General features: G+C 45.4%; 1 protein-coding gene and 1 long non-coding RNA gene across 6 annotated transcripts in view; one reads left to right on the forward strand and one right to left on the reverse strand.

The window, feature by feature from the left end:
* Positions 1-27,990, reverse strand: part of cemip (cell migration inducing hyaluronidase 1) — a 222,443-nt gene that overhangs the window by 116,749 nt on the left and 77,704 nt on the right. For all 5 annotated transcript variants that reach the window (XM_086222956.1, XM_086222957.1, XM_086222959.1 and 2 more), the window contains 3 exons: positions 22,351-22,421; positions 22,097-22,192; positions 18,580-18,701 (listed from right to left, as the gene is read on the reverse strand). In XM_086222956.1, the coding sequence (XP_086079082.1) occupies positions 18,580-18,701; positions 22,097-22,192; positions 22,351-22,421 (289 nt within the window). The remainder of the gene's footprint in view (positions 1-18,579; positions 18,702-22,096; positions 22,193-22,350; positions 22,422-27,990) is intronic.
* Positions 14,111-17,863, forward strand: LOC147268810 (uncharacterized). The gene is made up of 3 exons (XR_015119127.1): positions 14,111-15,197; positions 15,371-15,732; positions 15,854-17,863. It is a non-coding gene; the product is annotated as an uncharacterized LOC147268810 (long non-coding RNA).

The following is a 27,990-nucleotide window of genomic DNA, read 5'->3' on the forward strand; positions in this document are numbered from 1 at the left end:
AAAGACCCAGCACTTCCATCAAGCTATCGTCCAATATCGCTTATAAATGCAGATATTAAAGTCATCAGCAAGGCACTAGCTAGAAGGCTCGAAAAAGTAACACCTCACATAATACATCCTGACCAGCACTCTACCAACAACACACGTAGACTTATCAACCTGATAGACTACTGTAACAATCAGAGCAAGGATGCCATAATTGTCTCCCTAGATGCAGAAAAAGCATTCGACAGGGTAAATTGGAACTTTCTCCTCACGACATAACAAAAGTTTGGGTTTGGAGATAACTTTGTGAACTGGATCAAAACATTTTACCGCGCTCCCAGTGCTTGTGTCAGAACAAATGATCAAACTTCTCCAAGCTTCTCTCTCCAAAAAGGAATCAGACAGGGTTGTCCACTTTCCCCTTCCCTTTTTGCTATATTCATAGAGCCACTCGCAGCTGCAGTCCGGCAAAACAACAACATCAAGGGAATTGATACTACAAATGTGAACCATAAGATAAGCCTTTATGCTGATGATGTATTACTTTTCCTACGGAATGCACAATCATCTCTCCCTGAAACCATAGCACTCATTGACAAATTCTCAACCATTTCTGACTACTCAATTAATTGGAGCAAGTCAAATGTTCTTCCCATCAACTCAGGTTTCCAGAGTACGCTCGCCGCACCACTACGGCCAGGAAACATTAAATACCTGGGCATCAACATCTCTGCCAAACTGTCTGACTTGACACGGCTAAATCATACCGCCCTAATCAAAGAAATAGAGGATGACCTCACCCAGTGGCGCACACTACCCATATCACTTATGGGAAGAATAGCAACAGTGAAAATGATGATCTTGCCAAAAATCAACTATGTTTTCTCGATGGTTCCGACCCAACCTCCCCGGACTTGGTTCAAAACACTCGACTCTAACATCTCCAAATTTCTCTGGAAAGCTAAGCCACCACTTATAAGCTTAAAGACTTTACAAAAGAGTAAAGACTATGGTGGCTTGGAACTACCAAATTTTTATAATTACTACTTGGCCAATAGATTACAATACATACTAAGATGGTTAAAGCCAAACTCATTAGACCAAGCATGGCGCGATATTGAACAAACATTCTGCAAAGAAATCCAAATCTCTGATCTCCCTTTTATCAGCCCTGTTATCAAGCATCACAGCTGCTTTAAGTACATTAGCATCAGCAACACCCTCACAGCCTGGTGGGAATTCTTCAAAAGCAATGGGCTCTCGAACACCCCTTGCAGGCTCACACCTATCTGGAACAATCCTGACATCCTGCAAAATAAAAAAAACAATACATTTTGCTGCATGAGCCAATAAAGGGATTAAAAATCTAGAGCACATGTGTCAAACTCAAGGCCCGCGGGCCAGATGTGGCCCGCCATGTCATTTTATGTGGCCCGTGAGAGCTTAAAAGTTTTGAGTGTCTAAAAATAAATACCAAAAAATAAATTAAGAGCGTCCTTTGACCGCAAAAAACTACATTTCCCACAATGCCTTTCGACTACGCTAGCCACGGCCGTGTCCATGACAATGAGTGGAATTGAGATATAAATAATAATACCAAAATGTCCAGAAAGAGAAAATTTGATGCAGACGGAAGACAGTTTCAAGAAAGATGGGAAGGCGAATACTTGTTTGTGCTTCAAGGAGAAAGACCGGTTTGTCTTTTATGTTACGAGGCGGTGTCGGTTGTCAAAGAGTACAATCTGCGTCGACATTTTGACACCAAACACGGAGCTAAGTACGCTAAAGCTAGCCTTCAAGAAAAGCAACAAATTGCCCAAGAATTAAGAGGCAAACTGCGGTCGCAGCAGAGTTTGTTCATGAAATCCACAACCAAAAACGAGGCCGCGGTGAAAGCGAGCTTCATTGTGGCTGAAGAAATCGCCCACGCTTCCAAGTCTTTTTCAGAGGGGGCGTTTTTGAAGCAGTGCATGCTGAAGGTCTGTGAGCAGGTGTGTCCCGACCAGTTACAGACTTTTAAAATTGTCAGTTTATCAAGAAACACCGTCGCCGACCGAGTGAAGGAACTAGCGGAAAATCTTACAACACAGCTGGCCGAGGAGACACGCAGCTACATAGCTTTTTCATTAGCTGTTGATGAAAGCACGGACACGGCGCAGTTATCGATTTTTATTAGAGGCGTAAAGTCGGACCTTTCTATCACTGAGGAGCTTTTGGATGTGGCTGCAATGCATGGGACCACGACGGGACAGGACATTTTTGATGCGGTGGAGAAGTCCGTAAGTAAAACTGCATTGCAGTGGGAAAACTTGGTAGGATTAACTACAGACGGTGCATCGGCAATGTGTGGAGGAAAAGTGGGCTTGGTTGGACTAATGAAGGGGAAAATGCAAAAAATGAACTGTCACACGCCTCTGATAACGTATCATTGCACTATCCATCAAGAAGCTTTGTGTGGGAAGGTGCTGGGGATGGAGGACATTGTGACCACAGTCATGAAGGCAGTGAACTTCATTCGGGCGCGTGGCCTGAATCACCGTCAGTTCCAGCAGTTTTTGCTGGAGATGGGCTCGGAACACGCGGATGTGCTGTACCATACAGAAGTGTGGTGGCTGAGTAGGAGCAAAGTCCTCAAGCGATTTTTTGAGCTCAGGGAAGACATTGCTGTTTTTATGCAGAGTAAAGGAAAACTCATGCCTGAACTATCAGACCCAAAGTGGATGTGTGACTTCGCTGTGTTGTGTGACATAACGACCATCTCGGCCAGCTGAATCAGAAGCTGCAGGGACGCAAACGGGTCATCACGCAGATGTCCGACACGATCACGGCTTTCCAGCGTAAATTGGACTTATGGATGTGGCAAGTGAAACAGGACAATCTTGTCCACTTTCCTGTTTGTCAGAGCATGTCAGCCTCATTTCCCGAGACTTTTTCATGTGCTCAGTTGGCTACCAAACTGAGCTGGTTAAAGACTGAGTTTGATCGGCGCTTCTCTGACTTCAGAGCACAACAGTCTGGCTTTGACATCTTTGCCAATCCTTTCACCACCGATGTCTGCACTGCACCCCAACACCTTCAGATGGAGCTAATTGAGCTTCAAAGCGACAGTGGCCTGAGAGCAAAGTTTCAGGATGCTGCAATCCAGGACTTTTACCGTCTGCTGCCCCCTGGTTTGATGCCACAGCTTCGACTTCATGCTGCCCGTGTTCTTTCCATGTTTGGGAGCACCTATCTGTGCGAACAGTTTTTTTCCATAATGAATCTGAACAAAAACAAGCACAGATCACGCCTCACGGATGACAACCTCCATGCTGTTCTACGCATTGCCTCAGCACAGGACCTAAAACCAGACATTGACACACTGGTAACGGGAAAAACGATGTCAGACATCTGGTCAGAAAACACACAGGTAAGCATTTTTTTTAACTGAATTAAAATATAATAAAATGTAGTTTAACCAACAGTTAAACTGTGTGCAATTTAATGACTGTGCTTGCATTTTGTTTTGTGTTTATCATTTTCAGAACATGATCAATCGATAGTAGAGAGAGAATCCACTTGGTGTGTTCAAGGACAGGCAGCATCTCCTCATCAAAGACTAACTGAAAAACTTGACCATTATAGTTTTGAACTGAGTCAACCTTTATTTTGGTATTTTTAGTTGATTACATATTATTTATGTGTAGCTGCTGTTGTAATTATTTAATGTTTGCAGGTCTTATGCGTGTATGCAGACAAATTGTTGTCATCAAACCATCAGTTGGATGCAAGGCTGTGTGCAGCCTTTTTTTGTAAAATGCTACATGTGTCATACATGTTCTTTGCTGCTCAGTTTTATGTTATTTTTCTTTATTCACTTGGACAGTTTGATCCCTCATTAATGGAGTTATGTGGGTTTTCATAAGCTGACTAAATGTAAAAGGATTTATGTTAGAGCTACAGGCAAACATGTGTTTTATATGCAACTGTAATTGTCACTTGAATAAGTTATAATAAATAAGGAATATTTAACATTAAGGAGTAGTTACATTTATTTTACATTACATTCGATTACATTTATAAGTTACATCTGGCCCTTTGAGGACCCTCTGTGAAAATTAGTTTGACACCCCTGATCTAGAGCATATCTTTCAAGACAAAGAATTCATAGAATTTCACCAAATTACAGCAAATTATGGTCTTAACAAAAAAAAATTTTCTGGAATGTCTTCAGCTCAAATCTATAATACAGGCACGGTTTGACCTTACCCAGTTAGACTTAGAGCTTCCACCTAGAATAACAGATTTTTTTTTACAAATTTCACCCCCTAAATTACTGTCTAAAATTAACTCAATAGTTTCAACAACAGAATTTATAATCTCTATTCCTTCATCCAAATGGGAGAAAGATCTGTCGATCAACCCACACCCTAACTTTTGGATACAAATCTGCTCCAACACATTTAGAATGATTCGCAGTGGTAACCTACAATTAATGAATTACAAGGTTTTCCACAGAACACACTACACAGGACAAAGGATGTTCCAGATGGGCCTCACACAAACAAACATTTGTCCATATTGTGCGACTGGCTCACCAGCCTGCTATCTGCATGCTATATGGCTTTGTACACCTGTTAACAATTTTTGGCAGAGGGTTTGTAAAGACCTATCACGGTGGTTAGGGTACCCCATCCCCACCTCCCCCTCACTTTGTCTACTAGGTGACCTCACTAATGTTAATATGGAAGTAAACAAATCCTGCATGCTTCTCAATGCTCTAAGCATCGCAAAGAAGGCCATCCTGATTAATTGGAAATCCAAGAACAACCTAAGCATTACTCAATATAGAAACCTTTTATTAGACCACATTTCCATGGAGAGAATGTCTGCTTGGGAGGAAAGTCAATCGTCAGAGTTCGAACAAATCTGGTCCTCGATAATTAAATCCATCACATAGTTTTGATGGGGGGGGAGGCTGGGCTTCATGGCTCTGGCCCCGGGGTGGGTGGCTATGGACGCTGGCTGCCTTTGGTGTTGGGGGTTGGGGGTCCTTGGGCTGGGTCGGGGCCTCCACCCGGCATGGGGGGGTTGGGGGCCCTGGGCTCTGGTGCCGGGGATTCGCGCCAGTCCCCCGGTGGGGTCCTGCGGTGGGGGGGCTGTGGTCGCCCGGTCCCCGGGCACTGGCGGGGCGTGCTGGGGCCTGCCGTGGTGGCTGGGGCATATTTGCCCCCGGACGATGGGAGGAGGGTGGGGAAGGAAGGTTAGGTGGGGGTTGGAGAGGGAGGGGGGCCGGGGGGAGGGGGAGGGGGGGTCGGGAGGGAGGGAGGGAGGTAAGGGGCTGGAGAGTGAGGTATAGGTGGATTGCTTGGTGCCTGGGACTTGCTGGCCTGAGGCCCTGCCGCTCCCCCGGGGGGTCGCACCCACATTTGGGAGGGGTTTGCTAACCTCAGCCCATCCTCGGGCGGGCTGGGCCCTGGCACAGTGTCCTGGACTGTCGCCACTCCGGACATAGGGAGGATGCTGGGGGACGTCTGAGGGATGGGGGCTGACCTCCTTGATGCTGATCGAACTGGGGGCCCTGACCACGGGCTGCTGGCTGAGGGTTCCGCTGTGCACTGGTGGCCTGGGCCCTCCCTGCCCTCGCACTGCGCGGTGGTGGGCCCTCTGCCCGGATCTCCGGACAGTGCCCCTTGGTGCTCCAATCTGACCCCTGGACCAGGGAGACTAGACTCCCTGTCGGCTGGTTGCAGTGGTGACGGGGTGGTCAGCGGGGCATGGTAGACATTTAGGCTTTGGGGGAGTGCACGAGGATGTACTTGGAGACTCTGCTGTCTGCAACCGGCGGGGCTCCCATGCCCTGGGTGCCTCCGCCAAGTTTAACTACATTTTAGTCATCCACATCATCACTTCTACATTCCCATGCACAACACGCACCCTGCACCATGTTGGGATGGGGGGGCAGCTGGGGCAGGGAGTGGGTCCAGTGCTGCCTCCTTTGCTAACTGCACCATTGCAGGCCTGGGGGCCTGGCCGGGGCTCTTTGGGGGGGGTGGTCCTCTTCCCAGCGTGGTGGTTGGGCTGGGGTTGTTCGCGGGCCCTGCTGTTGTGCGGTGGATCGCTCGCTGAAGGTTTCACTAAGTCTGAGGTGCCCTGGACCATATCAGCATCTATGGACTACTCAGCCCCTGTATGGAAGAAGATGAGAGTATTATTGTTTTGTCCAGGGGTGGCGGTCCTGGGCGTGCGTGCCTTCGACTCACCCCGGCGGGTGGGCTGGGCCTCTCGGGGGAGTGGGGGGTCCCGGCTGGCTGGCTGGTGGTGCCCCATAGCCTGAAGCCCTCCTGCTCTGGGGGGAGGTGGAGAACAGGGGATGAGTAGAGGGGATGGGGAACGTGGGTTGGGGGGGGATAGCTCTGTTTGGGGGCGGTGGGCCTGGTCGTTGTGGTGGGCTGTGGCTGCCCCGCCTGGGTGTGGGGTGTGGGTGGGTGTCGGCCTTGCCGCTGGCGGACTTCTTGGGGGGCTCTGGTCGAGTCTCGGGCCAGAGGGGCCCTGTGCCCCTGGTCTCTGCTCATGCTGTGGGGGGGGGGGGGGTGCCCAGCGGGACCGGGGTCATCTCTACCCCGTCTCTCTGTGGGCTGCTTCTGGGTGAGGGTTGCTGCTCCTATGCTTTCCTATGGGTCCTGGCATGGGTTGGGCCTGTGGCTGTTTCCTGGGGGAGGGGTGGCCTGGGGCTCCCCGTGTCCTGGGGGTTTCTGGGTGCTCTGGTGGCCTGATCCTGACCTACCTGCTATCCTGGACAGGGGGTGCGATGTCCTGGCCCCCCAACATCAGCTACAGCCAGCTACGCACAGCATCCAAGACAAACCGTAGCACACACACATACACTTACACACGCGTATCCACACATACACGCATTGAGCGCACAACTGACCCATAAACACAGACTCAGACATTTATCTTAAAATTATATTAAAGCAAATGGTAAGCCTGCACAGGAAATTCTGCAACCAATGTTTTTTCTCTCTTTTTCTTTTGTTGTTGTTACTTTTTTTTGTTTGTTTGTTTGGTTTTTGTGTTTTTTTTTTTGGTTTTTGTGTTTTTTTTAATTGTTGTTGTTGTTGTTTTTCTGCTATTACTGTTGTTGTTTTTGTCTCCCCCCTCCCCCTTGTCTTCCCTATCCTGTCCTTGTTCTCTCTTCCTATCCACTCCTGAGCCTCAGTCCGGTAGCTTCATCAATGAACCAATACCATTCCTAATAAAGTTAAACATAAATGGCGATAGGAGGAGTTCATCAGATTCCTCCTATGCAGAATAAAACTGCTTCAGTACAACAAGGCACCAGGAACATTGATGGTGCTTGCCCCAGTTACTGAACAGGACAGGTTTAAAAAAAAAAAAAAAAAGAAATATATATATATATATATATATATATATATATATATATATATATATATATATATAATTACCCTGGATCACGGTCAACAAGAATGTGAACTGGATTAACTATATTTATTATAACCAGCAGAGATATGTCAATTACACATCTGAAGTCCTTAAACAGTTAGGCTAGGCAGAGCAGACAAGTAATAGATTGGATTTTAGCAGAAGAAGGAGGAGTATGTAAATTTTCAGGACGTTGTGTTGTACAGTGATTTCAAATTTGACTTCAGCGGATGGAGCGTTCTCCACTGCTATGGGTAAACTTGAGGCTTTAAAATCTGACATGACTCAAAATGCTGGAAAGGGTTGAAACATCATGGTTGATGGGTGGGATGAAATTTTTGGAAAATGGGGAGCCGCATTGGCTAAAATAGGGTTAAGTGCGCTCGTTGTACTAATTCTGTTTTCGAGCTGACCACTGCAACTCTCTCTTATCAGGATGTCCTAAATACTCTCTAAAGAGTCTCCAGCTGGTCCAGAACGCTGCAGTGAGGGTTTTGACTAGAGTTAAGAAGAGAGAACACATCTCTCCCACTTTAGCTTCTCTCCACTGGCTTCCTGTAGGATCTAGAATCGACTTCAAAATCCTCCTGCTGACTTATAAGGCTCTCAATGATCAAGCTCCATCCTATTTGAAAGAACTCATTAGTCCCTACTGTCCTACCAGAGCACTCCGCTCCCAGAATGCAGATGCTGGAACCAGCACTCTCCATGGGTCAGAGAGGCAGACACTCTTAACTACGTTCAAGTCCAGGCTTAAGATTTTCCTTTATGACAGAGCCTTCAGTTAGGACTGGTTCAGGTAGCTCTGAACCATTGATAGCTATGCTGCTATAGGCTTAGACTGCTGGGGGACAGATCAGGTTACATGGAGCCCTTCCCTCCTCTCCTCTCCTCTCCTCTCCTCTCCTCTCCCCTCCTCCCCGCATATTTTGGAACTGTCATTACCATGACTTGTTCCACTTTGTAGTTTGGCCTTGGTGTCTCGCAGTCTCTCTGTGTTTCCACGGATCCACCGGAGTTCCATCTCTCTCCTCCAACCGCCGCCTGCATCGCCCCCCCACCCCCTTTTTTTATCCCCTACTGTTACACCGGCCTGCACTCCCCTTCCAAAAACCAGTCTGCCATCCAGTCCCCCATCAAGCTGGCTTGCTCTCCCTGCCTCCCCTTCCAGAAGCTTCCTTCTTCAGCTGTTATTAACATTTCCATGTTTCCCACATTTTGTATTGTAAACTGTTTTCTTGTCTGTAACAACATCTACTGCACGTCTGTCCCTCCTGGGTGAGGGATCCCTCCTCTGTTGCTCACCCTGAGGTTTCTCCCATTTTTCCCTGTTAAAAGGGTTTTCTATAGAGTTTTTCCTCAGTCGATGTGAGGGTCTGAGGACAGAGGATGTTGTTATGATGCCATGTGAAGCCTTTGAGACAAACTGTTTGGGAAAACGGGCTCTACAAATAAAATTGCCTTGCCTTGCCTTACTGGATTTAGATTTTTTTAATAAAACATCACGCCCTTCTCGACTTCAAAAACAAAGTGCTGCAACTGAGACATGACCATTCCACTGCTCCCCAAAGGACATGAAGTTGCTGCTTGCAGCAATGTGTCTGTGCTGGCACCCACAAAGATCCCTGCTCCAAGAGAGACCCTCCTCACAGTTTGTGTGTCTGCAGCTACACCAGCTTCTCCAATGCCAGCTGACTACTGTGGTGTTATTATGCCCAACTCATCTTGCAACATCATGGTTGCACATTCAGTCAGAGCAGTTCAGAATGGCATGACTATGGTACGAGTTATAAACCCATCTAAGGACGATGTGGAGTTACATCTTTCTCCAAATATGTCAACCTTTATGCCATCTCAGACCAGCACTCCACAACAGTTGCGAAGTGTCTATTTGAAAACTACCTATGTGGGCACGGTACTCCTGAGATGCTGCATATGGATCAAGGACGCCGGTTCAAGTCTGACATGATGAAAGAGTTTTGTGACCTGCTGGGCATCCATAAAACACGAACTAGTCCATATCACCCACAGTGTGACGGCATGATAGAGAGATTCAATAGAACTCTTATCGATCAGCTGGCCAAGTCACTTTTGCATACAGCCTGGTGAATGGGATAACTGTCTTAACTTGGTTGCTATGGCTTATAAAACGAGCCCTCATTCAACAACAGGCTTCACACCATTCTTCCTCACGCATGGCCATGAAGCCAGAATGCCTGTTAACCTGCTGTTGCCTAACATAATGCCATCCTCCCCTACTCCAGGTTCCCCAGCCGACTATGTTGTACAGTTGACACACAAGCTTCAGTCAGCCTTTCATTGTGCCACCTGATACAGTGACCGTGTCCATGATCAGCAAAAAAGGCAGTATGACAAAAATGTGAGGCACACTCCTTATGCTTGACCTTGTGTGGTTGAATGATCCCACAACATCGAAACATAAACTGGCACCTCATTGGAAAGGCCTCTTTGTCATACTGGAGCGTTTCAGACCAGATGTGGATTCTCCAGGTGTGACGTACAAAATTCGTTATCTCCTGGATCACTAACAAATTCCAGATTGTCCATTAACCGTCTGCGACCTTACAATGCTCCTGTACCAAAGTGTGGACATGAGACGCCTGCCCCTGACCCATCGTTGCAGCCTCTGTCTTCATCTTTGACTGCATTGTCAGGTGCTTTGCCCTTTAAATCCTCCAGGTCTGCTGTGCAATCAAACTACAATGTGCCAGGCCGTGGTGACGCAGCACTTGTGACCCAACAGATGTGCCAATCTGGACTGAAGTCTCCTTCTGGTTCCTCTTCTCCCTCTTCTGTTATCCCTGTGGTGAATGGTGGACTGTCTTCCCCCTCTGACCAGATGGGAGTATCTCAGCCTAACCTGTGTTCTGCTCCTTTTGTTGCTTCAGGCCAAGGTTCCAGTGTCTCGCTGCGCCCAGGAAGACGTGCAGTTAGGCCTCCTGGATACCTTCGGGACTATGTTCTGAAATGATGCAGTTGTTTTATTCTGTTCTTCTTTCTGCTATGTGATATATGTGACACAAGGACGTTTCTTTAGTGAGAGAGGGAGGAAATGTAAGACGCAGTAGTTTCTGACTGTTAACACCTCTGTTACATTACTTCATTTATGTTTCATTTCATCATAGGAAAAGCATGCCATATGATGTAGAATCAGGAAGTGTTGGGGAAGAAGTAGAAGTGTGCTCTGAAGAGTTATCCGTCTCCTTTTTCTGCCATTCCTTCATATTCAGAGAGAGTCTAACACCACCAATGAACCCTCACATTACAAACGCAATAACGACAATAATCAATTGGCTTAAATCTAAATTTAAATAACAATGGAAAATGGCACTAACAGGACCTCAAGTTGGAGGTCAAGGACGTACAGCTGCCCTTCCGGCCAGAGAGGTGGGGGTCAGGGAGAGGGGCACCTGACGGAATTAGAGCAGCGGGTGGCGGCAGTCATGGGCTGCACCTGTGTGGGGGGGATTGTCGCTGCCACCCACGCTGACTCCAAGAGCCTGGAAGGTAAGTGGCAACTCCACTTCTTACGCAACCTTTCCACATGCTTTGCCACAGATGGAAATGCAACAAATACACAGAATCGGCCATTTAAATAAAACAATATGTTTATTGTACCTCAGGTGGAGGAGTTTAAGTATCTCGGGGTCTTGTTCACAAGTGAGGGTAAGATGGAGCGGAAGATTGACAGGCGGATTGGGGCGGTATCCGCAGTGATGCGGGTGCTAAACCAGTCTGTTGTGGTGAAGAGGGAGCTTAGCCAAAAGGCGAGGCTCTCGATTTACCGGTCAATCTACGTTCCAACACTCACCTATGGTCATGAGCTTTGGGTAATGACCGAAAGAACAAGATCACAAATACAAGCGGCCGAAATGAGTTTCCTCTGCAGGGTGGCTGGGCCCTCCCTTAGAGATAGGCTGAGAAGCTCAGTCATTCGGGAGGGACTCAGAGAAGAGCCGCTGCTCCTCTATGTTGAGGTGGTTCGGGCATCTGGTGAGGATGCCTCCTGGACGCCTCCATTGGGAGGTTTTCCAGGCATGCCCAACCGGAAGGAGGCCCCAAGGCCAACCCAGGACACGCTGGAGGGATTACATCTCTCGGCTGGCCTGGGAACGCCTCGGGGTCCCCCCAGAAGAGCTGGTTGAAGTGGCTGGGGAGAGGGCAGTCTGGGCTTCCTTGCTGAGACTGCTGTCCCCGTGGATAAAGCGGACAACGAAGACGAAGAATATGTTTATTGTTTAACAGAAACTGATCCGTCAGCCATGCTGCTGACATGCAGCACCCCTGCTGGCCAGCCCGTCCGCTCAGAGTCATCCGCCAGGACCAGCGGCATTCTGGCCAGCCCGTCCCCCAGCCCCAGCACCAGGCCGACAAGCGGCGGACAGTCTTCCAGCCCACCCTGACCCAGCGCCGCATCCTCCGGCCCACAGGGATCCAGAGGGAGGGTCCTCACACAGGCGGTCCTGCAGTCGCAGGAGGACATTATTAGGGTAAAACGGGGATCAATGAGCGGCTCAACCGCCTGATAAACGTTTCGTGGACAAAACAAATTAATCTGGCTTCATGAATCCTGTAATAGCTTCTTATTCACACTGTGGAAATGAAATTCATGCCTGCGAGGACAGCTGCCCGGCTGGGATCAGCGTCCATCCCTCCAGCCTCTGCGCATCAATGATCTGCACATTGATGGAGTGGAAACCCTTACGATGCACGTAAGCGTATTCCTCATGGGACGGCACTTTTATGGCAACATGAGTGCGATCATTAGAGAATTAGACATTAGAGAATCCGGCGATTGCTGCAAATTGCGCTTAATATTGACCTGTTCAACCACACCGTAAGGGAATTTCATGTAGCTGTGGGAGAGGCGGATGATCAGGTCCACCACCCAGGGCATGACCTGGCTGAGGGTCGACTGACTCACCCCGGAGCAGTCCGCCATCTCCCGCTGGAAGCTTTTTTGTGCCCAATGTATGTGTGGTTATCAAATAATGTCAGTCACCAAACATAGCCACGAGGTGTCGCCAACGGACCAAAGTGCAGTTAACACAAGAATCGGCTTTCCGCCAACTTCTGCGGCACCTCCAGAGTTGGCGTGAAACAGCGCAAGAATCGACAAAATTTTCGCGTTGATACATCTGAACGTGAGCATCGATCCTGGCGTAGGCAAGTTTTTCTTGCGTTGAAACATGAGGCCCCTGCTGTCTCAGGTTTGAAGGGCGCCTTCTCCAGACTGCTTGTTTCAGCTCCTTCCAAAGATATTCAATAGGATTTAGATCAGGGCTCATGGAAGGCCACTTCAGAATAGTCCAACGTTTGTGTTTTTAGCTGTGTGTTTTGGGTCATTATCGTGTTGGAGGACCCATGACCTGCGACTGAGACCAAGCTTTCTGACACTGGGCAGCACATTTCTCTCCAGAATGCCTTGATAGTCTTGGGATTTCATTGTACCCTGCACAGATTCAAGATACCCTGTGCCAGACGCAACAAAGCAGCTCCAGAACATAACCAAGCCTCCTCCATGTTTCACCGTAGGTAGTCAAGTCAAGTCAATTTTATTTGTATAGTGCCAAATCACAACAGAAGTTATCTCATGACACTTAACAAGTAGAGCAGGTCTAGAACCAGACTCCTTCAATGAATTTACACCAACAATTCTCCATCAGCTAGCACCTCCTGCAACAGTGCCGACGAAAACCTTCCTTTTAACAGGCAGGAACGTCGAGCAGACCCAGGCTCAATGGGGACGGCCTTCTGCTTTGACCGGTTGGGGGGAAAGAGAGCAGGAGAGGAGTACAGTGTTCTTTTCTTTGTATGCTTCATTTTTGCGTTGATGAACATAGAGCTTCTCCCAGAGGCTTTGTGGCTTGTCAATATGTATTTTGGCAAATTCCAGTCTTGCTTTTTTATGATTTGTTTCCAGCAGTGGAGTTTTCCTCGGCCGTCTTCCATTAAGTCTGCTTTGGCTTAAACAGCGACGGATGGTGCGATCTGACACTGATGTACCTTGACCTTGGAGTTCACCTCTAATCTCTTTGGAAGTTGTTCTGGGCTCTTTGGTTACCATTTGTATTATCCGTCTCCTCAATTTGTCATCAATTTTCCTCTTACAGCCATGTCCAGGGAGGTTGGCTACAGTCCTGTGGACCTTAAACTTCTGAATAATATGTGCAACTGTAGTCACAGGAACATCAAGCTGCTTGGATATTAGTGTTGTGATGTTAACAAACGAACCGGTTCTTTTGAACGTCTCTTTAACCTGAACGATGGGAACTGAGTCGCAGCTGGGAACCGTTCTTTTTTTTTTTCTTTTTACTTTTTTCTCCCCAGTTACATCGCGAGGAGCACAGCCTAGCTGCACAATGCTTATTGGATATGCAAATAGCATCACTCCGCGTTGTGCACGCTGCCTTCATGTGAGTGCCCCAGTAAAAAAAAACAAAAAAACAGCAGCAGCAGCAAGCGGTTTTATTGAGCAGGAGGAGAGTCAGACCGTCGCCGTTGACAAAATGAGCTTAAGGAAACAAAGCAGCATTTGAATGCACTTTTCTTTAGTGGCAAACAGTAAGGCTAAATGTAATATTTGCCAAAAAAATATTTCTTTTAAGTCAGGCTCCACAATAATCTGCACAGACACCTGAAAACGCAACATCCAACAATCAAAGTGGCAGATGTGAGAACAGAGCCAGATGACTCATATGACAATCAAGTCTCTGAAAATGCCAGTGCTTCTTCTGCCTCCACATCAGGTAGTGCTTGACGTCATACCAGTGCTACTATCATTCTAGCCACAGCTACAGCAGCCTCTGATACCACTGGGCCCACATCTTTGCCTGACCAGCCACCTGCTGCTGCTACCACAAAATCAAAGCAGACATCTCTCAGTCAGTACTTTACAGCTCCTGTCTTGACCCCATTGAGACAGGAGAAGATAGATGAAGCGCTGGCAAAGATGATAGCCACTGACTTCCAGCCATTTAAAATTGTGGAAGACAGAGGATTCAAAAACTTCTGCTATGTTCTCAACCCCTCCTATATTCCTCCATGTAGGAAGGTACTAACCCAGAGAGTGTCTGAAATGCATGAGAGAGAAGTAGCATCACTTAGGAGAAGGGTGTCCAAAGTGTCAGCAGTGTGCCTAACAATGGATTGTTGGACGTCAAGGGTTACTACCTCATTCATGTCTGCAACATGTCACTTTACTGAAGATTTCCATATGTCCTCCTGCCTACTGGACTGTTTTGAATTCAGTGAGCGGAACACAACAGACAACCTGGCAGAAAAGCTTCGTAGCGTTGCAGCAGAGTGGGGTATTGAGAAGAAAGTGGTGTGCTGCTTAACTGACAATGCTGCAAACATTACTAAAGCTATTCAAATAACAGGATGGAGCCACCTTCCATGCCTGGCACATACCATTAATCTTGTGGTCAGAGATGCCCTTAAAGGTCCACAACCTATCATCGATAAAGTTAAAGAGGCAGTGGAATACTTTCACGGAAGCACAGTGGCTGCAGCAAACTGAAGGAAACACAGCTCCAAATGAAGAAGGATGAACTACGACTCAAATAGGATTGTGTCACAAGATGGAACTCCACGTATTACATGTTGCAGAGTTTTCTGACCAACAAAAATCCCATCGTGCCCACCCTGGCTATCGCCAATGCACCAGTCCATCTTTTATCCCAAGAAGAATGGACGACACTGTAGGAAATGTGCACCATCTTGAAACCATTTGAGGAGGTCACTGTTGAACTCAGTGCAGAAAGGTATGTTGTTCAGTAGTAGATTTCTATAGCATGCATGCAAATGACCTGATACTAAATTATGAATATTTGATACCATAATAGATATCTGTGTAGAACATTGTAATATTTCTCATTGCTTAACAACTTTATAATCGTATCCCTAAGTAATATGGATTTTTTTTTTTTGTCACTAGCTACATGACAGCTTCAAAAGTCATACTACTGGCTAGGGGACTGCAAAGAGCCACAAACGATTTCTGGAGGAGGGCAACAACACAGGCAGCAAAAGACATGGTCAACTGTATTTGTGCAAGCATGTCGACTAGATTCCATCAAATCGAATCAAACCACATCCTTGCAGATGCTGCTGCTCTTGACCCTCGATTTAAAAGGATGGCTTTTGCTGATGCAAGAACTGCAGATGAGACTTTCCAGAGGATATCAACTGCAGCAGGAAGACTCAGCAGCGAACCCGTCCAGCAAACCAGTCGAAGTGGAAGAAGCAGGCGGTGCAGCCGCAGCTGAATCAATTGTTTGGAGCTATTTCCATGAGGATGTAAGGGTGACAAAAATGTATCAAACTTTTTTTTCTCTACATCTAGGATGACATCAATCTAATATCACAATGTCATAAAAATTGTTGTATCTCCCATTGTTATATCTCCTACCCTGAGCAGGTTGCTGGAACAGTATCAGCCAGGAATACCACAGCAGATGCTGTCATGGAGGTGCAAACCTACTTAAGAGGAGCCTCTTGTTGCAATAAATGAGGATCCCATCAAGTGGTGGGAAATTCAGGCCCCTGTGTACCTCAGGCTGAGCAAGCTGACAGCCAAGAAGCTATGTGTTGTGGTGACATCAGTTCCCTCTGAGAGAATATTCTCAAAAACCAAACTGATTATCTCAGAGAAGAGAAATCGCTTCAAGCCTTCAAAGGTCAGATCACTTGTCTTCCTTGAAGCTAATTTGCCCAAAGACAAGATGGACAGGCAGAGGAAGCCATAAAATATGGTACTGCTTTGTATTTGTTTACATCACATTTTGTTATTGTTCAATTAAGACTTGAAGGGGCAGATCTTCTGGGGGGGTTTTTTCGAAAAGGAGCTCATTTGCACACACTTGTAAGACAGTCCACTAGTCTATGCAGAGTTTGTTGTCCTGTATTATTAACAATATTTGAGTGTGGAAATCTTTGCACTAAAAGCTGTTTTGCACATAAATTCATTGTAGCCTGCTTTGTTTTTTAATGTTTATATGTGGTAAAGGCATGGTTTACGCACATACACAGAATTTGTACAAACTGTAATTCAAAATAGTGACGTCAAAGTAGAGTGATGTGGCGCCACCCTGTGGATTATTTACAATGACTCCAGATCAGACTCTAAATCTAATCCACACATGTCAAATAAGGGTATAATCAATATTTAAGAATAATTCAAACTCATATTGGTGGGATATCTAAATTCATTCCTCCCAAAATAAAATGAGGTAAGGCCAGACTGGCTTCTTTGAACTTAATGAATATAAAAATGAGCCAAATGAGCCAGTTTTTGGAATGGTTCTTTGAAAGGAACGGCTCACCAAGATCCAGCTCCCCTAGAAGACCCAGAAATCCCATCTCGATTGGAGATAGTCTTATCGCCTTTACCTTTAACGTGCTTGTCTATAATTGTCTTTCTAATCTCCTGAGACAACTCTCTCCTTAGCTTTCTGTGGACCATGCTCAGTGTGGTACACAGCATCATACCAAACAGCACAGTGACTACTTTTCACCCTTTAAATGGGCAGACGGACTGATTACAAGTTTGACGACACCTGTGATGCTCATTACAGGACACACCTTAGTTTAACATGTCCTTATGGTCAAATTATTTTCAATCTATTCTAGGGGTACTATCATTTTTGTCCAGGCCAGTTTCAATAGTTTTTTTTAATTGTTCTGCAGAACCACAATTTAAAAGCAATGTTTGATTTTCATTTGTTAATTTTCAGTAAATTTGTATTTATTATTACTTTTGTCAATTTCAAGTTATTTCAGTGACCATTGTGGGTTTTTCTTTCTTTAACGGAAGGGTACCAACAATTTTGTCCACGTGTGTACAGACAGACAACCATTCACACTCACAGTCATTCCTATGGTCAATTTGCGGTGTAAAAGCGGTGTATCACTAACACTGATGATTTTTGACCCTCTCGCCTACTGTCTACACATATTACAAGAAGAAGAACACTGAAGCAATGCCATAGAAGAAGAAGCAGCGAAAACAATTATTTCAAAATGAAGGAAGACGAGATCGAACAAGTAGCAGACGCTCCTTCATCAAATAAATCGGATGTGTGGACTTATTTTGGCTTCCCATGTAAGAGACGAGGCAACAGTGAGACGATTTTGGATAAAACAAAAATCTTGTGCAAACTATGTCTGTACACAACACCGCAGACTGTGGCAAGTACTATTAGCATGATAGAAGAATATGCACTTGTTGAAGGATAAATATTACTGCGGTGAGACATTTATAGATCTAGACTGTTGCCCTGAGGATTATTTCATATTTGTTTTCCTTTTCATTCAAGAATGTAATTGTCCTCATTGTTTTCAACAAAGCACTTTTCTTAACTGAAATTTTGTTTGTATTTGCATTGTAGTCTCAATAAGGGAAAAAATACAAATATTTTGTTTTTTCAAAGCAAAGAGCATTTAATTTGGTACTGATGCAGCAAAAACTTCTATGTCTGCATATTAAGGAAGAAAATAAATTCTGTTTGACTTTTACTTTTCTGATTTTTGATTTTCTTTCGTCTTTATTTCGTATTGTGAGCCCTGTTTCATATTTTGTATAGGTTCGTGAGTTGACTATTTCGTTGCACACCTAGTAATCAGTCGTCCCTACTTCATACATTACTATTCATTTACACACCCAATTACAGTCAGCAGTGCAGTCTAGCGATCGCCTTTTAACCATACTTTCATATATTATACATCTTTCAAACATTATTCTTATTGCTCAAATTTTTACCCTCCTTTATCTCCACAAGGAGCCAAGTGTTTATGTACTTGTGACGGTGTGTGTCTCATTCAATAAATGTTAGCCTCCATCAGGCTGTCCTCCTTTTGTCCTCAAATACCTTCACCACACTTTAATGTTTGTAGGTGCAGTGTGTCTTTTGAGTTCGTCTTAACCTTAACCTTAACATTAACCAACTCAACCTCATTTCATATTTTTAATTTCAACATTTTTTTTTCCTGATTGTTGTGTGGCTCCAGTTAGAATCTTACTCTAAAAAAGTTTGTTTCAGTAGAATGTATTAATTACTCAGTTGCAACCATCAGCAACTTCTTGCAGCCATGCTATCAGTTGACATAGTATTTGTGTAAATGCATTCATGTTTGTGTGAGATTTACCTGAATGTCCAATGGATTGCTGCATGTCTGGTCTGGATGGGCCCGATGCAGGTCTGACAGTTTCTCCCAATCACCAGATCCCCTCTCATCATCCCGGTCAAACCAATCCGTCCACTCTGCCTCTGTGGCATGCATACACACACGCGCGCACACACGCGGGCACACACACACGCGCACACACGTATGTGTGCGCACGCACACACACACGCGTACGTGTGCACACGCGCACACACGCGTACGTGTGCACACGCGCACACACACACACGCGTACGTGTGCACACGCGCACGCACGCACACACACACACACACACACACACACACACACACACACACAAACTCTTAGGGTCTTAGAGGACTATGATAGACAGTGGTCTGGCCCAGAAGTCTTGAACCCAGGGGTACACCCATGTTATATACTGAATAGTGAGTTGACACATATCACAATTTGGGCACAAAGTTAACTTCATACGGTATCCGATGACAGAGGCAATCTCATGCCTACCCTCTTCATTTTAGGGCTGGTAGAATGATAGAAAACAGAGACTCATGATTACCTACTGTCTGTGGCATTTTCATCTCCTGTATTGACTCAGTTTGTAGTGATAGACAATGTACAACTTAAAAAGTTCTAGGACTTATCGATATATCCACAGTTATGACGTTTGGTGTGAACTGTCAGCAGGCCTTGACATTATTTACTTAAAAACTGAAGTTGAGCCAAGTCAGAGTTTAATGGTCCCATACCAACACATCAGTGTCAGTAACCAAATAAGAAGAGATACAGACTGTAGTCACGTGGCAGCTACATTGTGGACAGTGATCGACTAGGCCTTCCCACCATTTAGATAACCATTATTTCTATACCCATAAAGTGTGAGAAAATACCCCCCCCCCCCCAAAAAAAGAATGATGGTAAAAATTGATAAAGAGCTCAGAAAGAGAAACCTCAGGGTGAGCAACAGAGGAGGGATCCCTCACCAGGACGGACAGACGTGCAGTAGATGTTGTTACAGACAAGAAAACAGTTTACAATGCAGAATGTGAGAAACACGGAAATGTTAATAACAGTTGAAGAAGGAAGCTTCTGAAAGGGGAGGCAGGGAGAGCAAGCCAGCTTGATGGGGGACTGGATGGCAGACTGGTTCATGGGAGGGGAGCGCGGGCCGGTGTAACAGTAGGGGATAAAAAGGAGGGGTGGGGGGGCGATGCAGGCGGCGGTTGGAGGAGAGAGATGGAGCTCCGGTGGATCTGTGGAAACACAGAGAGACTGCGAGACACCAAGGCCAAACTACAACGTGCAACAAGTAATGGTAATGACAGTTCCAAAATGTGCGGGGAGGAGAGGAGGAGAGAGGAGAGGAGAAGAGAGGAGAGGAGAGGAGAGGAGAGGAGGGAAGGGCTCCATGTAACCTGATGTGTCCCCCAGCAGTCTAAGCCTATAGCAGCATAGCTATCAATGTTTCAGAGCTACCTGAACCAGTCCTAACTGAAGGCTCTGTCATAAAGGAAAGTCTTAAGCCTGGACTTAAAAGTAGTCAGAGTATCTGCTTGTCTAACCCATGGTGAGAGCTGGTTCCATAGTAGGGGAGCCCAGTAACTAAAGGCTCTACCTCCCAGTCTGTTTTTAGAGATACTGGGAATCACTAAAAGACCTGCATTCTGGGAGCGGAGTGCTCTGGTAGGACAGTAGGGACTACCGTGAATTCCGGACGATAGAGCGCACCGTTATGTAAGCCGCAGATGCTTATTTTAGGGAAAAAAATCAACTTTGTACACGTATAAGCCGCACCGGTAAATAAGCCGCGGTGCACGGCGGAAACACCTCGGCCGCCCGTTCTCGCGTGTTGACCCAGTCTTCCAGAGCGTTATCAAGTCCGGGCCATCTGCTATTATGACCTCTGAAAGCTTTTGTAGTCTTTTTGCATTGGGTCAGTTCATCATGTTGCCGCCTCCAGCGTCTCACCATCGATTCGTTTATGCCAAACTTACGTGCTGCAGCTCTATTTCCATCTTTAACCACCAGATTGATTGCCTTTAACTTGAAAGCTGCATCATAAGCATTCCTTCGTCTGCTCTCCGTCTTGAGGGTGAGTACAAATGACTGAAAATATCGTGTGATGCTCTTTTTACACTGCACCGCAGCATGGACTGGACTTAGAGACATTACCATAACATTTGGCCAGGAATTTCCCTAAGTACAGTACTTGGAGCTACCATCAGGAACAATAGGGAATTACTGCCCACAGCCGCTGCCCGCCACACCCCAGGGTGAAGGTAAAATCCTCATGTAAGACGCACCGGAGCATAAACCGCGGGGCATGAAGCGTCGAAAAAAAGTCCCAGTTTATAGTCCAGAATTTACGGTAAGGAGTTCTTTCAAATAGGATGGGGCTTTATCACAGAGAGCCTGATGAGTCAGCAGAAGGAGTTTGAAGTCGATTCTAGATCCTACAGGAAGCCGGTGGAGAGAAGCTAAAATGGGAGAGATGTGTTCTCTCTTCTTAACTCCCATCAAAACCCTCGCTGCAGCGTTCTGGACCAGCTGGAGACTCTTTAGAGAGTATTTAGGACATCCTGACAAGAGAGAGTTGCAGTGGTCCAGCCGAGAAATGATAAATGCACCAGTTTCTCAGCATCACTCTGGGAAAGGATATTCCTAATCTTTGCGATACTTCGCAGATGGAAGAAGGCGGTCCTAGTCACATGCTTTATGTGGGAGCTGAAGGAAAGGTCCTGGTCAAAAATGACTCCAAGGTTCCTTGCACTTGTACTCGGTGTCAGGGTGATGCCATCTAGAGTAGTGATCTGATTCAAGAGCGTGTCCCTGAGGTGTTTAGGTCCAAACACGATGACCTCAGTTTTATCTGAATTTAGCATTAAGAAGTTAGAGGACATCCAGGATTTAATGTCTTTTAGGCAGTCTTGAAGATTAGTAAACTGGCTTGTGTCGTCTGGCTCCATCGACAAGTAGAGTTGCGTGTCGTCCACATAACAGTGGAAGTTGATTGAGTGCTTCAGTATTATGTCACCTAATGGGAGCATGTAAAGAGTGAGGAGAATCGGTCCTAAAACTGAACCCTGTGGTACACCATATGTAACTCTGCTATACTCTGAATAGTCATTATTAACATTAACAAACGGAAACCTATCTGATAAGTAGGACTTAAACCATTTTAGGGCAGGTCCTTTAATCTCTATTTCATGGTCTAGTCTCTGAAGTAGGATGCTGTGGTCAATGGTGTCAAATGCAGCACTGAGGTCCAAAAGGACAAGTACAGAGACAAGACCTCTGTCTGAAGCTATAAGAAGATCATTAGAGACTCTGACCAGTGCTGCTTCAGTGCTATGGTGTTCTCTGAATCCAGACTGGTAGGCTTAAAAAAGCTCATTGCTGTGGTGTGCCAGGTGTGAAGAGTGTGTGTCAAGTAACATAAATGGGCTTGTGCAATTATGATCAGATTATCCAAGATCCTTGTAACACACTTGGTCTGAAAAGGGTGTGTGGGTGGAGAGTTACCTTGCACCCACTGGCTGGTGGTGGTGATGGTGAAATGGTCCCCATAACTCAACTGAAAAACACAGGAGCTATGGGCTTCAGATGAGGCCTTGCTCCCTGTCAAAACACACACACACATGCAGGCATGCATCACCTTACAAATCCCATTAAATGCTTAAAAAGGACAGTATAGAGGTTCATTGACAACATTATTTTACTGAATGTTTTAGAAGATGAACTATAGCTGAAAGCAAAGATGTAAAACAAATTCCTACCTTGATAGATAGCATGATCTTCCACAACGGAGGAAGTGTTACCTTTCACTGCAATGAAAGTCCAGGGATGCCTGTTGAAGAAAGCAATAGAGAGAATGAGCAGGAGAAGAGTGAAGAAACAATTGACAAACAAATGTTAAATGAACTCATTTTTATTTAACACCTTTCTATCTTAGCAGCTGTCAAAGCACTTTAAAATGTCTTCTCATTCACCAATTTACACATTGAAGGTGGAGGCTGCCATGCAAGATGTCAACAAACTCATCAGGAGAAATTAGGGGTTCAATATCTTGCTCAAGGACACTTCAACATGGTCACCCGGGGGAAGTTAGGATCAAACCATTGGTTGATAAATAGCCACTCTACCTCCAAGCCATGCCGCCCCAAGGAGAAAGAAGACACAAAAAAGGAAAAAGACTGCTCCCTACAGGTGGATGATTTGACTTCAAAGCAATATCAGGAGCATTTCAAACATTTTCCCCAAATAATGAACAACCATTCTGCAGGATATACACTTTTTAACACTGTCCTCACTGACACGCTCTGTGCTGTAAAAATGCTTAACTGTTGAAGGTAAAATAATGATCAAATCAACCCTGATGAGATAAAATAAATAAATAACACAGACACTTATTCCACACCATTGCTACTGTGCATAAAACATGTGTGCCTTACTTTTCCATTTGCACTGTGTAATTTAAATTTAAATTATTTGTCTATATTTCTTGTTGTATAGTATTTTCTTTACATTGTTTAGTATTTCTTTTTACTTGTACATGATTTTTTTAAACTTATTTATTTATGTTTCTATCCGAGTTGCACCCCAATTTCATTATATCTGAACCATACAATGACAAGAATTGCACTCTATTCTATTCTATACTATGAGTCAGTGAGAGGCTCTAAATATCTGATTTCAATGTATTTTCAAATAAAAACTAATCCTAGTAGGAAAAATATTGATTTGATGCTGACAAGGCTTGGAAAAATACTAAATTTGACTGATGTTGCAATTGCGAAATCCAATTCACAATATTGGAGCAGTCATTTGTGTGTCATTCACATTTCAATTGACAACTATGTTGGAATGATGGTGTGATATTTCTCGATCATATTTGTTAAACTCAATTTCAAAAAAATCAAAAATGAATTCAATATGATTAACTGCCCACCCTAACACATTGTATAATGTCATTTCAACCATCAAAGTCAAACTGGGAGATCATCAATGGTTCCTTTCTCCACGTCTCACAGTATCTGGCAAATGACTAAAGTGGGGGAGAAAAAAAATCATACATGAAAAGAAATAGCAGTTACCTGCAACTGCATTCAACAGCACACAAAACAACACAAAAAAGTACTAAAGACCTAATCTTCCTCTCTGATCAAGATGTGACTGTCATTGAACATTTGGTTCTGGTTGAACACCCAGAAATACACATCTGCAAGTGTGTAACCATCACACTGTGTGTGTCAGCACAGCTTATTGTTCCACCATTGTAAACTTTAAATATATGGAGAAGCACTGCAACCATAGACATCTCACCAGGTTTTTATTGGTCAATGGTAAAAAAGGTTTGATCTGCCACAAGATACTGATGCACCAAGAAATTGCCTGACCACACCTCTTTCAAATTAGTTATGTCATGAGAGGCAATTATGGCAGGACCCAAATGCAGAGCCTGGAGAGCAGGCAGGCCTTGATGAAACATGGGATTGATTTAACAAGAGAAATACAAAAAAAAAACACTTGTAAGGAAAAAGCAAGACATTAAAATCATGACGCGAAGGAAGGGGTGACACAAAGATCTGACATGATGTAAGGCTTGGTCTGCCCAGCTTGATGAGTAGACGGCTGAGGCGGCCTGGTCCACCCAGCCACAAGAGGAGATGGCTGAGGCCCAGCCAGAACAGGAACAGTCTCTGGGGGATGCTTTTGTGTCTTCCTCCACCCAGCCAGAGCAGATACAGTCTCTGGGGAAGGCCGGGCATTTTTTTCTACCAAGCTGGAACAGGTACAGTCCCTGAGAAAAGCTGCTTGTTTTCCTCCACCCTGTTAGAACAGGTAAAGTCTCTGTGGAAGGCTGCAGCAATTTCATCCACCTGGCCGTAACAGATACTTTGGAAGTCTGTGGTGATTTTGTCCGCTCAGCCAGAACATGCATGAGAGACAGCTGTGGTGATTTTATCCACGCAGCTGGAACAAGCACTAGGGAAGTGCCTGATGTTTGTATTAATGTTGTTGCATGCCCCCCCATCCTTCTGTCTTTCTGTCCACTTGTCTTTCTCCTTTCATCATGTTCACATCCCCATCTGTTTGACTTTGTCTGTCTTTACTCTTTTGTCTTTTTCCCTACTCTCTTTCCCCCCAACCGGTCAAAGCAAATGTCTGTTCTCACTGAGCCTGGTTTTTCTCGACAGTCCTGCCTGTTAAAAAGAAAGTTTTCATCACCGCTGTTGCAAGACGTGCTTGTTGAATTGTTTGGAAGTTTCTGCAATCATTCTCTTTCACAAACTCCTTCCCAGTCAGATTGTATTTCAAAGTGTCCAACTCCCACTTGACTGCTAAGGCTTTCTTCTCAACAGTAGAAGACCTCACTTCTCTCAGGAAGAGCTTGCGGCTAATGTACTGCACTGGCATCTGGTCAGCCCCCTCTCCCTGCAGCAGCACAGCCCCAAGACCCCTCCCGGAGGCATCTGTCTGAACAGTAAATGGGAGATCAAAATCTGGGCATCTCAAGCTCAGGCTCATTACATAAACACTTCTTCAGATCACCAAACTCAGCCACATACTCTGGTGTCCATTTGACCTTAACAGGGCTGGATTTGCAAGTCAAATCACTGAGAACTGCCAAGCGTGAAGAAAAATTGTGGATAAATTGGTGATACCATTCAATCAACCCCTGGAATGACTTATTGCCTCTTAGTAAATAGTCCACCTCCTGCTAAGCTTGTCTCTCATCTTTAAGACATATGACAGGGCACTCCACTGCTGCTGCTGTTGTGGCTCCTCCCATGCCTCCTGGAAAACATCCAATGGACCCCATTCTGGATAACTGTAAAGAAGCTGAAATGGAGAGAAGCCAGTGGATGCTACATCTCTGTAGGCAAACAAATGGAAGGGGAGCCACTAATCGCAGTCTGATCCAGTGTCTGCCACAAACTTCCTTAGCATAGATTTTAGACTCTTATTTAATCTCTCAACGAGGCCGTCCGTCTGTGGGTGATATGGGCTTGTCTTCACCCCTCAAATGCCCAGCAGGCTGTATACTTCTTTCAACAACTTGGAGATAAAGTTGGTATCCTGGTCTTTGATGATCTCTGTTGGGATCCCCTTTTTGAAAAGACCTGAATCAGACTGTTCACTATCTGATGGGCCTTGATTTTCTTGAGTGGGAAAGCTTCTGGGTACCTTATAGCATAATCACATGCTGCTAGTAAGTATTTATGTCCAACACTACTTCTCTGTAGTGGGCCAATAATGTCCATGGCAATACGGGAAAAAAGAAATGTCAATGATAGGCATAGTGACTGTCGGGGCTCCATCTCCCTGCATGCCTGGAGCTGTCAACTGACTCTGTGGGCATGTTTTACAATACTGAATTGTATCTGCAAATTGCTGGGGCCAATAAAAGTGGGACACCATTCTTGAGAAAGTCTTTAGTTGTCCCAAGAGGCCTGCCCAAGGAATGGAATGGCTTAACTGAAACACAGCGGGCCTCAAATTTTTTTGGAACTAGTAACTGGTCACCTAACTTACTAAGGCAAAACAACTGCCCCCACTTTAACATAATGACCTTCCTGCCTCTCTCTGTCACTTGGGTTGACTCAAGAACACACTTAGCAAACAGGGGTTGTAGGGAGGGCTCCTGCCTCTGAGTGATATTGCTAGGAAAGAGCTTGACTCTTATTTATCAGGCTCAGGCACTGTCTCCACCATCTCTGTTCCCCTCAGTCTGTCCTGCCTTCGTTGTCTCCTGCTTTTCCTGACCCTGGGTTACTTGACCTCCTCAAACCCGGGCACTTCCACACCTGTGAAAGGTAGCTCCTCCCACCCACAAGCTGGCACAGATGGCACATGCCTATGCCTTGCTCTTGTGACTGCTAACAACCCTGCTACCGACCCATCGGTCTTTGCTCAACACCATGCCTAGCAATGAGGTCAAGGAGGACTGTAAGATCTGTGCCTAGCACTACCTAGTATAGGAGTTTCTCCATTACCCCAACTGCAAGCAACTATTGCTGACCCTAAACCTGAATGGGCACTTTGCTATGGAGTAATCTACCTTATCGTCTTGAACAAACCAGACACTAACCTTTCTCTTACTGAAAATAGACTCAGGTAATAATCGTACCTTGATTAGGCCAGACTTCCAAAAGATGCTAAGAGAGCTACATATTGTGATGGTTTTTGGGGACTGGGTTGTTCTGGGGTGCCAGCCAGGCATATAGCCTGACAAATAAATGATATTTAATTATTATGACTTAAATTTTTTTTTCCTTTTTGGTTGTTTTGTTTTGTTTTTTGTCAGTCACATTTTAGTCCCCCTTACACACGCACACAAGGAAGCATCAAGGATAAACTTTGATGAACCAAAAACTTTTTTTTTTTAATCAATCCTGAATATAAACAGTAACAATGAAAACTTCCCCTCACCAAATTGTAAGTACCCAGCCCAGAACAACAGAAATAGTCAAACAACAACAACTCAGGTTCGTTTTTAACACAAATATATATATTTTTTTCAATTCAGTTCAGAGTCAGTTCAGAAGTTCTTTTTTTTCTTAGTTCAATTCAAATCCCCCCCCCCAAAAAATATTCCAGAAGAGAGAAAAAAAATTCAGTTCACTCAAAAAAGTTAATTTAGTCCAATCCCCCCAAAAAAGAAAAAGAATAACCCACACTCTCATTCAAGAGAGAGAGAGAAAGAGAAAAAAAAAAGCTCTTATAATTAAGTAGCCAACCCAAACACTACGCTCTCACTGGCAGAGGCGTGTTATATGGCAGTTGGTTGTTAGCCTACCGGGGAAGCACTGTTCTACGGTGATCCAGGTTAGGATATTGTCCTCAGTATCCACCGGCAGTCACCGCTTGGTGACAACCTTTGGTTCTAATACAGACTCCAAACCACGGCCATCCCTTCGAGGGACTCACTACCCCGACTGCCGGACTTAGCCACTAGACGCAGCGCTAACGCGACCGGTAAGGTGCCCCCTCTCCAGCTGATCGGAGCGTCATTTTAAAATCAGTTTCCTTCCTGTTGAACGGGGCCTGGATTGGCCATCCTGCCAACCAATCAGGGGTGACGTACACCCGCCAGCCAATCCGGGGTGACGTTACATCCCCTCCCCCCTGAGGAAAGCCTGCAGCTGCGGGCAATTTTCCTGTTGCTCCACTATTCTGAGGATGTAAACCCAGGAAAATCTTCGTCCTCGGATTCCTCTTAAAATATCCTCAGTATTTCCTGGTGCTGTAGCTCATCCCACTCGCTCGCAGTGGGATAGCAGGGTTTGAGCTGCACAATGTTCACCAGCCACATTTCCTCACCGGAATCCTCCAAAACCACCTCATAGTTGAGGGGATTCACTCTCCATAGGACCCTGTATGGGCCTTTCCATCACGGAGCAAGCTTGGCGGTG

This window comes from Aulostomus chinensis, chromosome 2, assembly GCF_037954235.1.
Source record: "Aulostomus chinensis isolate RoL2024-O1b breed Wild chromosome 2, RoL_Achi_v1.0, whole genome shotgun sequence".
Classification (NCBI taxonomy): Eukaryota; Metazoa; Chordata; class Actinopteri; order Syngnathiformes; family Aulostomidae; genus Aulostomus; species Aulostomus chinensis.